This window comes from Culex quinquefasciatus, chromosome 3 (assembly GCF_015732765.1).
Source record: "Culex quinquefasciatus strain JHB chromosome 3, VPISU_Cqui_1.0_pri_paternal, whole genome shotgun sequence".
In the NCBI taxonomy this organism is placed as follows: Eukaryota; Metazoa; Arthropoda; class Insecta; order Diptera; family Culicidae; genus Culex; species Culex quinquefasciatus.
In genome coordinates, this window is record NC_051863.1 from 160,521,422 (window position 1) to 160,536,129 (window position 14,708).

The 14,708-nt window shown below is 36.4% G+C and overlaps 1 protein-coding gene across 1 annotated transcript in view; it reads left to right on the forward strand.

The window, feature by feature from the left end:
- Positions 1-3,834, forward strand: part of LOC6036591 — a 116,783-nt gene extending 112,949 nt beyond the window's left edge. The window contains exon 13 of the mRNA XM_038259468.1: positions 2,075-3,834. Coding sequence (XP_038115396.1) covers positions 2,075-3,120 — 1,046 coding nt within the window. The 3' untranslated portion in view covers positions 3,121-3,834. The remainder of the gene's footprint in view (positions 1-2,074) is intronic.
- Positions 3,835-14,708: the final 10,874 nt, after the last annotated feature.

The following is a 14,708-nucleotide window of genomic DNA, read 5'->3' on the forward strand; positions in this document are numbered from 1 at the left end:
TTAAAATCAAAAATCTAAAATCTCAAAAAATCAAAGATTTAAAAACTTTTAAATTATGAAACAAAGAAATTAATTCAAAATCAAATGCTACAATCAAATTTGAATTTTTTTTTTAAATTTAATTTTTCAGAAATTTTAAAATTTAATAATAAAAAAGTTAGTTTAAATTATTAAAATTCACATATTTACAAATTCAAAGATTAACAAATATCGCATTAAAAATTTAAAAATCGAGATTGTAAAATTTAAAAATTTAGTATTTTAAAATTTAGAAATTTTGAAACCTAGAAAGTCATAAAAAATCAAATATTTAAAAATTAAAACTAAAAAATAATCCAATTCAAAAAATTCAGATTTCCAGAATTTCAAAATTTATTAAGGCTGGTACAAATATTTTTAAAAGTTTTTGTCACCCCCCCCCCCCCCTCCCCCCTTCAAAATTGGGCCGAAAAATCAGGGGGCATAAAAAATATTTTTACATAAACTTCAAAATTTCAATGAAAATTCAAGTACAACCAGCTGAAATCAAATTAAAATACATTCTCCTGCGTTTAAAATCATTTTTAGCATGTTTGGTTTTATTAAAAAATCTTAAGATTTTTTGAAAATTTTCGAGGCAAAATCTTTTTTTTCGATACAATTTTTGTTTTTGTCAAATCTTAGATTTTTTGAAAACTAATGATTGCAAAACAACTGAACTAGTGCAAAATGCATTTTAAAACACTTTTTTTATTTAAATGTGAAGACTATGGCTTGTTATTTAAATTTTTATATTTTTTTGCCCCCCCCCTCCCTTTACCTCGGCCAGGGCCGAGGGACAAAAACTTTTTTTGCATCGGCCTAAATCAGAAATTTTGAAATTTAAAAATGGAAAGATAACTTTAAATTCAAAACTTTCAAAAAATAAACCGAAAATTAAAAAAATATTAAATTTAAGATAGATGCCGGTATTTTAGAATTTAGGAGTCAAACAACTTATGAGTATTTTTTTTAATAAGAGCTTAAAAAATAAATCAAGAATAAATTCAAAGTTTAACAACCTAACAGTTTGACAATTCAGAAATTTAGGAATTAGCGATTTAAGATTTCACGAATTTAGGAATTGAAGAATTAAGGTGTGTAGGAATTAAGGAATCAAAAAATTTTAGAATTATTTAATTTAAATTTTTTAGATTTTTTTTATTTTTTTTTATATTTCAATTGCAGAACTTTTATTTTTTTATATTAAATTTTAGAATTTTAGGATCTTTGAATTTTTAAATATATAAAAGTTATCAACTCTCTAAATCATTTTTTTTATTTATAATGCAATATTTTTTAGGATTTTTTTCAGTTTCTACTGTTTCAATTTTTTTAACTGTGATAATCTTTTGAATATATATTTTTTTATTTTAAAAACAATGGATTTTAAATTTAAATGCATAATTTTTACATTTTTACATTATGAATTTTTCAAATATTTTAATCTTTTTTTACCCTCAAGAATTCCAAGCGCACGCATCGTCACACGCGCTCAAACCGAACTGTCACCTTATCTTATCTTTATTTCCATGGAAGGACCACGAAAAGAATGTACAACTTTTCTTGAACACGTTCCTTCTGAGCTCCGTACTTGGCTTAAAATTGAAATTGAAAGTGATGTTTTAAATTTTGAGCAACTAGTTATGTAGTTAAATGAAAGTACTTAAACCTTATTTAAAAAAATATTTTATTTATTTGAATTTATTTATATTGTTACTCAAATTAAATATAAATGGAAAATATTAAATCCTGGGTTGTGGGTTGTGAATATATTGAAAAACAAATTATGTGTAATGTAAAATCATGTTGGTTTCAAACAAATAATCCCCTTTTGAGTTCAATTCTAAGAAAATTGCTCATTTAGTATAAAAAATATTGTAATTTTGTTTTTTTTTTAATTCTGATGAAATGTTGAATTAAAATTAAAAAAAATCTAAATTGTAAACAAAACCGTTAACCAACACATAATTATTTTTTTTCGTTTAGTTGTTTGCCAACGGTACTTGTTTGAAATTTTCAGAATAATTAAGCTCTAACAAAACCTTTTTTTCAGGCAAACGCCACAGCGAGTACCTGTCGCGCATCCAGTCCCGCTTCGAGAACTTCCAGGGCCCGTCGATCAACGTGCACAGCACGCGGCTCTTCCTGCAGACGGACGCCATCCGGATGTCGCCGAACCTGTGGAACAACACGTACACGCTGTTCCTGTTTGATCGGCAGCTGATTTACTGCAAGAAGGATTTGCTCAAGCGGACCAACTACATCTACAAGGGTCGGATATTCCTGGACAATTGTCGCATCTTGAACCTGCCCGACGGGAAGATGTTTGGCGTGACGCTGAAGAACGCGCTGCGGTTGTACTGCGACACGCGGAACAAGTGGTTCGACTTTTGCTTCCGGAGCAGTAGCAGCAAGTTGCGCTTTTTGAACACGTTGTCGGCCGAGCGGCAGTTTTGCGGGGAAAGTTTGTTCGTGTCGGAGCTGGACGGGGCTTGTGTGGACGAGGACAATCTGTCGGATCGGGAGTACTTCCCGTTCGGCGAGGACAAGGACGGGTGCAGCAATACGGACACCGAAACGAGCAACGGCGCGGACTTGACGGACAGCATGCAGTTCCTGTTGGGGAACATGTCCCAGAGTGCGCGAAGTAGCAGCAATTGCAGCAATAGCGGTGTTCTGAAAGAATCTCCTACGAACGTGAAGGCCACGACGATGGCGGGGAACACGCTGCCGAAAAAGTCTCGAAAATTGACCAAAGAACAGCAACAGCAACTGCTGGCACAACAGCAAACCGTGGAGTACAGTTCGCACTCGCTGGGCCGGCGAAAGTTGGGCAACTGGTTCCGGAAGGCCAAGAGCACCAACAGTACGCCCTCGCAGAGTCCCACCCATCACCCGATGGCCCTCTCGTTGGCGGCCGTCAACGCCGCCTCGGACAGCTCTTCCGCCAGCAGTCCCGGGCTTGGCTACCAGCAGCGAACGCTGTCCGCGCTGTCCGCAAACGGCACGACGGCGGTTCCCGCGGTGAGCAAAGGTAAACCAAAAGATCCAACCAGTCACGGCAACGCCACCCTCATGACCCAGTCGTCCACGTCCTGAGGGTACGCCGAGAGCACGCTGCTCTAGTTCTAAGTCATCGTCATCCCTCCCGCGCGATCCGCCCTCCCCGCTCATTTCATTTCCGAATCGCCCAGCAAACGCATTATTAGATAGATCTATTTGTCTCTGACTGAAAAAGAAAACACTGGTAATCTCCACTCTCTCCCCCGCGTTGAATTAATCCCAACTCTACTAAATCCAAATACTTAAGCTAAGGTTTTGATTGGTTTGGGGCAAAATTTTAACGAAACAACGAAACAAGTCAAAGTCTGTTTAGTCTTTTATTAGCTATACGAAAAAAAACCATCATGTTAAACATCAAGTTAAGTTTCCTTTTCTTTAATTCAACCAAGTGCCCCTCAGCTAAGCGAAATTATTGCTCTAAATTTAACAAAAAAGAAATCTAAAATTAAACTTATAATTTACTGAGTAAGTTGTGTACGCCACCGCGCTGCTTGTTTTTTAAAACCATTGGCTAATTTATGTAACATTTATGTATTTACCTACTTATATACTCTAGTTTTGTATCGATTAGTAGTTACACTGTGTATACTTTTCACCTGAAGCACACACAATCACACGAAATGGAAAGCTCTAAAACCTAAGTTATTATCCAAAAAACAATGCCTGTAACCAATGTATTGATTACGACTAGAGGAAATTCGAAGCTAATCTATTATGAATTAATAAAGTTTTATTTTATGCTGAAATCTACGATTTTGTGTTTGTTTTTCTTTATTTCTTTCTTTATTTATTTCAGTTTCAGAGCTTCCAGATTAGATTATCCTGGAGTTACAGTAGTTGTTCGGTAACTGGGCGTTGTTGAACTGGGCTGCTTTTTAACTGGGCGCTCGATAACTGGGCCATAGCCTAGTTAAAAAGCAGACAAACGTCTAAAAATCAAAACAAACCAAAATGACCGAGGGGTTAATGGATGCAAAAATCATATTCAATAAATAAAAAAAACTTTTTTCAAACTTTTGTTTAATTTTAAGTTACAATTAAAGAAATATGAAAAGTTGGCATTGTAAATAAATTTGAGTACCTAACTTTTATTTTTATATTTCATCTGGAAAATATTATGCATCGGTGGTCCCCTCGTTATTTTATGTTCAGCCCAGTTAACGAGCAACATTCGGTGACTGGGCTACGTTCTCAGCCCAGTTACCGAACAACTACTGTACATCAATTGAATTATTTTTATTTTTAATGCAAGTCAGTTTATTATAGAGCAGTTCTCTACGAAACCGGTCTTTTTTCTTTAGTTTTAATGTTTGTATTTTTTAATCCGTCCTAAACTTTTTTTTGGTGCCTTCGGTATGCCCAAAGAAGCCATTTTGCATCATTAGTTTGTCCATATAATTTTCCATATAAATTTGGCAGCTGTCCATACAAAAATTCCATATGATAATTCAAAAATCTGTATCATTTAAAGAATTTTTTGATCGATTTGGTGTCTTTAGCAAAGTCGGAGGTATGGATAAGGACTACACTAAAAATAAAATTATACACGGTAATTTTTTTTGTGATTTTTAATTTCACTTTTTGTCACTAAAACTTGATTTGCAAAAAAAAAACACAATTTTAATTTTTTTTTATTTTTTGATATGTTTTAGAGGACGGGCAAAAAATCTTTGACCGAGTTATGCTTTTTTGAATCTATAGTTTTTTTTCAATAAATCGAAATATTGGTAAAAAAAATTCAACTTCATTTTTCAATGTAAAATCGAATTTTCAATCAAAAAGTACTTTAGTGAAATTTTCATATTTTTAGTCAACTTTTTTGAAAATAGTCGCAGTTTTTCATTTTTTTAAATTAGTGCACATGTTTGCCCACCTTTGAAAAAAAAAAAATTTTGAAAAGCTGCGAAATTTTTTTATATTTTGCTTTTGGAACTTTGTTGATGCGACCTTTAGTTGCTGAAATATTGCCATGCAAAGGTTTAAAAACAGGAAAATTGTTGTTTTCTAAGTCTCACCCAAACAACCCACCATTTTCTTATGTCGATATCTCAGCAACTAATGGTCCGATTTTCAAAGTTAAAATATAAAACATTCGTGAAATTTGCCGATCTTTTCGAAAAAAATATTTTCATTTTTTTTTAATCAAGACTAACATCTCAAATAGGCCAAATATTGAATATTACGCCCTTTTTGAAAATATTTTTTCTTTTGAAAGGATCGGAAAATTTCACGAATATTTTATATTTTAACATTGAAAATCGGACCATTAGTTGCTGAGATATCGACATAAGAAAATGGTGGGTTGTTTGGGTGAGACTTAGAAAACATCAATTTACAGTCACCTCTCATATTCGGAACAGTTTACAGATCGGCCAATGTTCAAAAAATCACAGCAAATCGGTAATTGAACTTAATGATTCGCTTTAACCTTCATTTGAAAGCTTTTCATGCGATCTTTCGAATGCTGTATCGAACAACTGCAAAATTCAACTTTTATATCAAGTTTTGAAGAAAAACTTTGACCCTTGAAATCCACAAATTCGGAACACTTTTTTCTTACTGATGTAAACAAACTTTGGTTCTCTCCAGGAGTACATATTTGTAACAAAATAATGACTTCACATACTGCAACCAGTAAAACTCAAGCTTAGTGATGTTTTATCCATGGTCTGATAACTTTTTTTGTGAAAATAACAGTTAAATTCAGGTGTTCTACAATTGGGTCCTAAAATGAAGCTTAGATTGCTGATATTATTGTTCACAGCGATAAAGCTTATTTTTCTGAGTATAATGACCCTTTGTACGACCATAAAGAGCTTAAAATGGATTTTTAAATCAATTTTGAAAAATTAACCTCGCGGTCCTTCTTGACAGAAAAGCTCCTACTTGACAGGTCGTTCCAAGGGGACCATAGTTGATCCATCGAAAAAATGTTGTCTTGTAAAAAAAATGCATTAAAATGAAAAAAAGTGATCAGAAATGGTTTTTAATCGTGTTTTTTACCGTTGTAGGAGCTTTTCTGTCAAGAAGGACCGCGAGGTTAATTTTTCAAAATTGATTTAAAAATCCATTTTTAACTCTTTGTGGTCGTACAAAGGGTCATTGTACTCAGAAAAATAAGCTCTATCACTGTAAACAATAATATCAGCAATCTAAGCTTCATTTTAGGACCCAATTGTGGGAGGCACAATAACATCCCACAATCATGGAACAGGCAATTTGGAGGCAGTGTTTTGCTGCTCTGGATAAAATAGTCTTGAAGTGAAGTTTTTTGTTCAAAAAGTACTCTTTTACTAGTGAAATAGCAAAAAAATGTCCAAATAAAGGTCCTAAAAATAGTAGGGTCGAGAGAAAAGCTGCATTTCTCATGCTATTGACAAATTATCACAAAAGTGTTCCAAATTTGTGGGTGTTCCGAATATGTGGGATGACTGTACTTTAAAAATTTAAGATATTCCGAAAAATTTCGAAACATTATTTTTTTAAAATTTTCCGAATTGATGAGTTGACATAACATGTATTTTAAAAAAGCCATTATTCACATATAGCCATCTCAAATCAGCCGGTAGCCCATTTTCCGTTCCATAATACCCATTGCAGAAACCATCCAACCCATCACTTCCCCTCAAAAGGCACCGAGTGTCCCACACCAACAACCTTTTTCTCTTGCAGAGAACGACGACCCCGTCGAGGACCGTTTGTTGTTCTAGAAGTGCCGCGACCAGCAGCCAAGCATTTAGTTTGATTCCCGTAGCTCCTGGGCAGTGTGTAGAATAGAGTATATTTACCTTAAAAGTAACACACACACACATTCCTCACACATACATATTTTGAACGCACAAATTGATTTGAAGAGAAAAAAGCACACGCACATCGCAAAAAATTGCACACCAACCCTAGTGATTTGAGAGAAAAAAAAATAGCATTGTCCCAAATTTTACAAACTCCGAAAATGACTTTGAACACAACTGAGCGGTTTTAATTTAGAGTGTAATGGACGATAATCCAGTTTAAAAGCAACCCAAACGGAAACCAATGGTCTCATTATAACCTAAACTACACACGTACACAGACTCAAAAAAGGCTAATTGAACGGAACGAGAGTGTTCATATTTTAACAGTGTAAAGTAAAATACAGAAGAAGCGAAGAAATCAATTTTGAACTGTGCTGGCCACATGCTAATACTTCAATAGATTAAGATGAAATTGTCTACCATTCAAAATATTTTCCTTGATTTCTTTTAAGGAGTCATTACACTACCGCAAACAAACAAACAAACTCGCATTTTTTCGTGTTTGACAGTTTGCCAAACGTGCACCAAAGGCACAATGTATGCAGGCTGGCGTTTGTACAAACAAATCCAGGCAAACCAACAATGCAGGCAAACTGTCAAAACAGCGAGTTTGTTTGTTTGCCATAGTGTAATAGCAAGGCTGTATATCATAGGTACTCGCGATCTTGCTTTGCATTAGTGTGAGTGCATGACTCCGTGCCACTAAAACCAAAACAATAACAAACGAACAATGGACCGTGCCAGGAAAACCAAAACATAAACAATGTCAGTGGCAGTGGAGTGAGAGAGTCAGAGATAACGATTTTGACAACCGCACTACTACACACTCAATCGCGAGTACCTTAGGTAGAAAGCCATGGTGTAATAGCTCCTTTATTATCTGTTTCTTTGAAATTTAGATATCGAAAAAAATAATTCCAAAATTTAATTTTAATTGTCTGTGGATTAACATCCGTAAAAAAAATATTTGGCGTTTCATTCATAAGACTTTCTAAAATCAGAGAAAAAAATAACTGAAAAATGACGAACTCCTCGTCACAGTGTACTGATGCAAGCAAAGATCGAGCCCAACCTGTCACTGTCCCTGCGAAATATAATCACGCCTAATGGGCAGTAGGCCTTGAGAAACCAGCCATAAGGCTAGTACGCAGAACGGAAGGAAAAGGGTCAAGAAACAGCTTTACGAACAGCAGAACAAAGGAGAGTGAGCGATTTCTTGGGGCTTTTCTTCACCCTCTCTGACTTGCTTACGCAGCCGCTGCTGCCCATTTGATTCTTTTCTTGACCGGTTCCTTCCGAAGTGCGTATACCGCTATAAGTCACACGACAAACAACTTTGACGTGGAAGAGAAAGCAGATTCTGATGCAAACTAATTTAATTATTCAGTAATATGTTTAACATTACCAAAATTAATAAAACCCAATTTTACATTTTTGTGGAATTGACATAAAACCTAACCTCCTAAAAGTACTCCTTGGCGTGTCAAACTTTGACCGAAAACCTAAACCATGTTAGCAGAAAATTTAAAAAAAGCAGTTTTATACCAAAATAAAAACAACCAATCCAACATCTAATTGTGAGAGAGAAAAAATAAATGAAAACACGTTCACACAAGCAACTGCCAGAAAGCTCATTAAATTGTCTTTTTATGTTAGAAATCAAACACGCTAGAAAACCCAGCAACATCTCCGCTCGAAAGAATCAAGCGAAAAATTTACCATTTTGATCAAATTTTGAACTGTTGTTGAGCTAAAGTTGACGTTTTAATTGGAATAATATGTAATATCATCAATTTTTGTTTTTATTTTGTTAAAAACCATTACATGACAACAACTAATTAAAAAAATAACAACAATAATTGTGAATCTCACACTAACGTACACGCAACTATTTTACACTCTTAAATTAGCATTCCAAGGCAAACTGAGTTTTCAACAATTATTCAAAATATGATCAAGTAAAAATCCAAATAAAAATTTGAAGCGAGCAGTCGAATTTCACTTAACAAAAATCTGCCAAATTAAATTGATTACTTTGAACGCAATAAAGAGCATGCAATGCAGAAAGAAAGGAAAATTAGGTTAGGGAATGTTGTTGATGGAATATGAGAATTTGTTAAAAAAAAAATACCTAACACAAAACACACACACTTGTTCCACGTGAGACGTCGCACAACTACCGAAAGGAAAAAAAAATAAGTACAGGGGCTATTTTAAACGAGTCTTAAACGTTGAAACTGATCAAATTTCAAACTTGAAACAATTTCACATCAGTTGGGGAAACTTTTTTCCCAAATTAGAACAACAATTGTTGCTGATTTACCAAACTAAACTCGAGCAAACTGTAACGCTTAAAAGACATTATTAGAAAAAGAAACCAAACTGTTATATACGTTAATGGAATACAAATCAAAAGTGTTTGTAATATTTACATCCGAAAAAGAAAATAAACTAACAATTAGTAACTGCTAAATTTCAACTATGACACTGTGACGTCAGGGGAAACTTTGTCGAGCAGTGAAAATGTGTTTGCGAAGAGACCAACTGAAACGATTCTAAAAGCAACAAACCTATCAAATACTGAGTGTGAGTGTATCGAAGTATTTAGTAAAGGAACGAACATTAGCAGCAAGTCTTAATCGATGTGTTTATCATTTAAATTAGCTTTCTACAAAATATGAATCTCCCATAACAAAAAGTAATGCATCTTAAACTCGAAAAAAAAGTCGTGCGAAAAGCGTTCATGTTTTGTAAATAGATTTCGAAACCAACTGCGCATAAAATTAACAAACAATCAATTATTTAACAGACGAAAAAAATAATCAAGTTAATTATCTACAGTACAGTGATACGACATATCTTTACCGAAAGTTGGATCGTAATGTTAGAATAGCATAACAGTAAATGCTCAGTTCTTTAATATGTTAAAGGCAATGATTCTGAATGTTACCAAACATTTTAATTTGTTCCTGTTATTAGAGAAAGTATTAGCTCGAAGCCAACTTTCGTTCACGTGTAAGCTTCCAAATCACCGACAAAAAGAATAGTTATAGCAACGAGTGGGCATTTACTCCACGAGCAACGGGAAGCCAGTCAGTGGTAGTTTATTAAACAGGTATTCTATTACATTAAAAAATATATATTCAGTGAATATAGAGATTAATTCTGTTCGTTACTTAATTAGCTATTAGTTGTTCGGAGAGAAAATAAGATGTAAGCAAATAAAATGAAACTGTAATCGGTCAAAGGGAAGGTCTACAGCGAGTCAGGAAGCTCAGTAATAAGCTATTGAAGAAAAAAAACTTTGAGGATGGGTAATTATTCCTGCAAAGACACTATAGTTGTAACTTGGAATTAAGCAGTTTAAATAAAGTGATTAAACACGAATAAAAATTGTTTCATTGTTTTTAAACCATCACAATTTCTCAAACGTACAGTTCGAAAATATGAAATTGAATTTGTCTAATTATATCCACCTATTTAATCTTTATCTGTATTGTTTTTCAATAATCCGAATAATGACAATTTTATGCTACGCTTTTACTCAAATGCAGTCCAGACTCGATTATCCGAATGTTCGTATTAGACTTCGGATAATCGAACCATGTTTTTTATTTTCTTATTTTGAACACCAAATGCGAGTTCTGTGACCCCCTTTTAGTGAAATTTCAATGGTTGATTGACAACTACCGAATGCATTTTTCAGGACACCGCTAAAAATTAATCTCCATCTTAATCTAGGAAAAACAATGTTGTTGCTGATTGTCTGAGAATTCAAAAAAGTGTCGACGTGGTTTATGGATGAACGTTCAAAATCACTGATTTTTCGTTAAAACCGAACCAGAAATGAGTTGACCTGTCAGTCGGTCAGTTTTCAGTGAATTTCACTCATAAATCAATAGAGCTTTATGACGTTTCACGCTATCACATTTGGGCACCATTCGATTTTGCTGGCCTCAACCTTTTTCGTGTAGATTTGAGTGAAATTCACTCAATTCTGACCGACTGACTGATCAACTAATTTCTGGTTCGGTTTGACGAAACTTGAGTGATTTTGAACGTGCGTGCACTCTTTCAAATACACTCTTTATTTTGGCCAAACGTGTAAAACAAACTGCAGCATCCCAGTCAAATCAATCCGAATTCTGAAACGGAATCTAATTAGAATCGTATACAAATTCCGTTTAAAACGCAACAACCGGTTCGAACACGGAACCGGTTGTTGCGTTTTAAACGGAATTTGTATACGATTCTAATTAGATTCCGTTTCAGAATTCGGATTGAGTTAACTGGGATAGAGCTTTATAAATATTTATGACGTTTCGCGTACGCACACTAGCGCACCATTTGATTTTGCTGGCCGGACAAAATTTAACCTCAATCTTTTTTGTGTACGTACACGCAATAAGGCTTTCTAGGCCCAGTGAAAAAAATATAATTTAACTCAAAAATGACGAACTCCTCGTCACAGTGTCCTGATGCAAACAATGATCGAGCTGCAGCTGTCACAGCCCTGCGAAGTATGTTGGCTGACATATCGGGCAGTCAGTCAAAAAAAAACCAGCTAAGAGTCGCCTGACAAATTTTTTTTGCTAAAAAGAGATAGGAAACCTGATGCAAACAATTGTCTGTTGAGATAACAACCACTGCCCCCCTCTTTTTGCTGCGCTACTGCGCCAGACCTGAGTGACGTGCTCCTCTAGCTGTCACTGTCTGTTTATAATAATAAATGTCTTTTTCAACCGCTTTGACTGTACGCACGCGTTTTCGTCGTTCCTCCTGTAAGCCATCCGAAACCTCTTGAGGTTATGGGCCCAGGTCGTTTCAAGTCCGGGTAGTTTTTCGCAAGTTAAGTTTTCGCGATGTCGGAGGGAGCAGTTGTCCGTGAAGATCGGTACCATGTCGCTTTGTTCGACGGTACAAATTACGCGTCCTGGAAGCTGAGAGTTCGGGTACTCCTGGAGGAGTATGAACTCTGGGACTGCGTGGAGAGTGACGTGGGCGAGATCCCGGAGATCGTCGTGAAGCCGGAAGATGCCCCGGCGGCCCAGACGGCGAAGCAGAATCGACGGGAGCTGGAGCTCAAGCGGCGGCGGAAGTGCAGGCGACTCCTGATCGAGCGGATCCACGACTCGCACCTGGAATATGTGCACGACAAGATCTCGCCGAAGCAAATCTGGTGCACGCTGCAGGATGTGTTCCAGCGGAAGAGCATCGCCACTCGAATGCACCTGAAACGCCAAATTGTGGCCATGCGATTCGAAAGTGGACGGCTGGCGGATCATTTTCTGCGTTTCGACCGGCTGGTCCGGGAGTTCCGTGGAACCGGTGCTGTGATGGAGGAGTTGGATGCAGTTTGCCATCTGCTGCTGAGCTTGGGGTCGGCGTTTCCGGCGGTTGTGACCTCCATCGAAACCATGGCGGAGGATAACCTCACAATGGAGTTCGTGAAATGCCGGCTGCTGGACGAGGAAACAAAGCAGCAAGGCATGGGCGAACGAGAGAGCGAGATGGCTGCATTTTACGGCGCGAAACAGCAGAAGAAGTTGCGCTGTTTTTCGTGCAAGAAGGAAGGCCACAAAAGTGTAGACTGCCCAGCGAAGAAGAAACAACACAGTGAGAGTCAGTGTCTTGCGAACCTTCGTGGTGAACGGACACTAGAGCTGCGGTATTTTTTTTTTTACTACCTAAGCTCAGAGTTATTTCAAAACAAAATTCACAGTCTTTTTAAAGACTACCTGAGTTATTTTCCAAAATTCTAAACAGTCTTTTCAAGACTAACACCACCTGAAATTTTGTTGTATTTTACAAACGAAGCCATCTTTTTAAGAGAACTTTGCTTGCAAAATGCGTCAAAACAAAGGTAAACGCAAATCTTCTGAAGATTTGGTCGTTACGTCGGTGAAGCGTTTGAACGCTAAACCGGCTAACGGAAACAGAAAAGAAAACAGCCTCTTCTGAGGTCTGATTCTGATTCTGAATGTGAGGTCAATCCTCCAATTCCATTGACAAACAGTTTCGGTGTTTTATCCGAAACTGAAGACAAGGAACCTTCTCCTCGTACTGAGCCTTCTGCCGTCGAGAAACGAGTAAAGGCTCCGCCAATTGTAGTGACTTCCGTCTCCGATTTGGCCAGCTTTCGAACGCAACTGAAGAATTGCAAGGAAACTTGCAATTTGAAAGTTTCGTTCCAGCTTGGTCGAAGAGGAGAATGTCGCTTGTTGACGGAATCTTTACAAGATCACCAAACTTTTGTTGGTTATTTGAAAAACCACAAACACAATTTCTACACGTATGAGACCAAGAATGCTCGGCCATTCAAGGCGGTATTGAAAGGTCTCTCCAACGACTTGTCGGTGGATGAGATCAAAAACGAACTTAAGGTGTTGCTTGGCTTTGCCCCATCCCAAGTAATACCAATGAAGAAAAAATCAAACGGGAATATTTCTCGCTTTGGTTTGACTTCACAATTTTATCTGATTCATTTCAACAGAAATGAAATCAACAATTTGAAACTTTTGGACAAAGTACAGTTTTTGTTCCATGTACGGGTAAAGTGGGAGCATTTTAAGAAACATGGCGGTAATGGCCAGAATCTGACCCAGTGCCGGCGTTGCCAGGCATTCGGTCACGGTACTGATCATTGCGCCATGGTTCCAAAATGCATGGTTTGCGGGGATTCTTCTCACGACAAGGACAATTGTCCCGTGAAAGAAGTCACCCAATTTAAATGTGCAAATTGTGGTGGAAATCACAAATCAAATTTTGGGATTGCCCCATCAGAAAAAAGGTTTTGGATTCTCGTGCTAAGCATCAGCTGAAATCCAAACCGAAATTTTCTCAAAGTCAGGTTGTACCTGCATCTTTAAATCAAACGTTCGTGCTGTCTCACTCGAACAATGCTAGAAATACCCCTACCGTGGAAAAGTTAGGTAACAACAATGGCATTTCTTATGCTAACGTCGTTTCGGGTTCGGGTTCATCCACGAATAAATCCTCTACCAATTTTCAAATTGGGCAGGTACCTCAAATTTCATTTGAAAATTTTTCTGCTGGCAACGCTTTGGGATCTTCTGATCTCGGCGATGTTACGTTTGAAAAAATGACTTTTTTGCAAAACTCACTGTTTGGTTTGATTCAAACAATGAGTAATGCTACATCCATGATGGAAGCTATCCAGATTGGATTAAAATTTGCGAATGATGTTGTTCTTACCCTGAAGTTTAATCATGGATCTAAGTAATTCCATCAATATTATGAATTTTAATGCTCGCTCTTTAAAAGCGAAAGAAAATGAATTTTTCAACTTTTACGAGTTCATAACGTGCATGTTGCTGTTATAACCGAAACATTTTAAAAACTGGCACTTATTTGAAAAGTGATCCAGATTATAAAGTTATAACTAATAACCGAATGAATCGAAATGGCGGTGGAGTTGCAATAGTTATCCACCGTAGTATGACTTATAGCACGTTACGTGACTTTAAGTTAAAAGTTATTGAAAGTTTGGGCATTGAACTTGAAACTTCTTTTGGGAAAATTATGATTGCAGCTGCATATTTGCCTTTCCAATGCACTGGGAAAATAAAAATTATTTCAAAGGGGATTTGAATAAACTTACTCGGCATAGATCTCGATTTTTGATTATCGGTGATTTTAATGCCAAACACCAATCTTGGAATAATTCTAAAGTAAATTCCAATGGTAAAATTCTATTCAGAGATTGCACTTCTGGTCTTTATTCGGTTTTATACCCGAATGGGCCAACTTGCTTTTCTTCTGTTAGAAATCCATCAACAATTGATTTGGTGTTGACAAATCAAAGTCAGT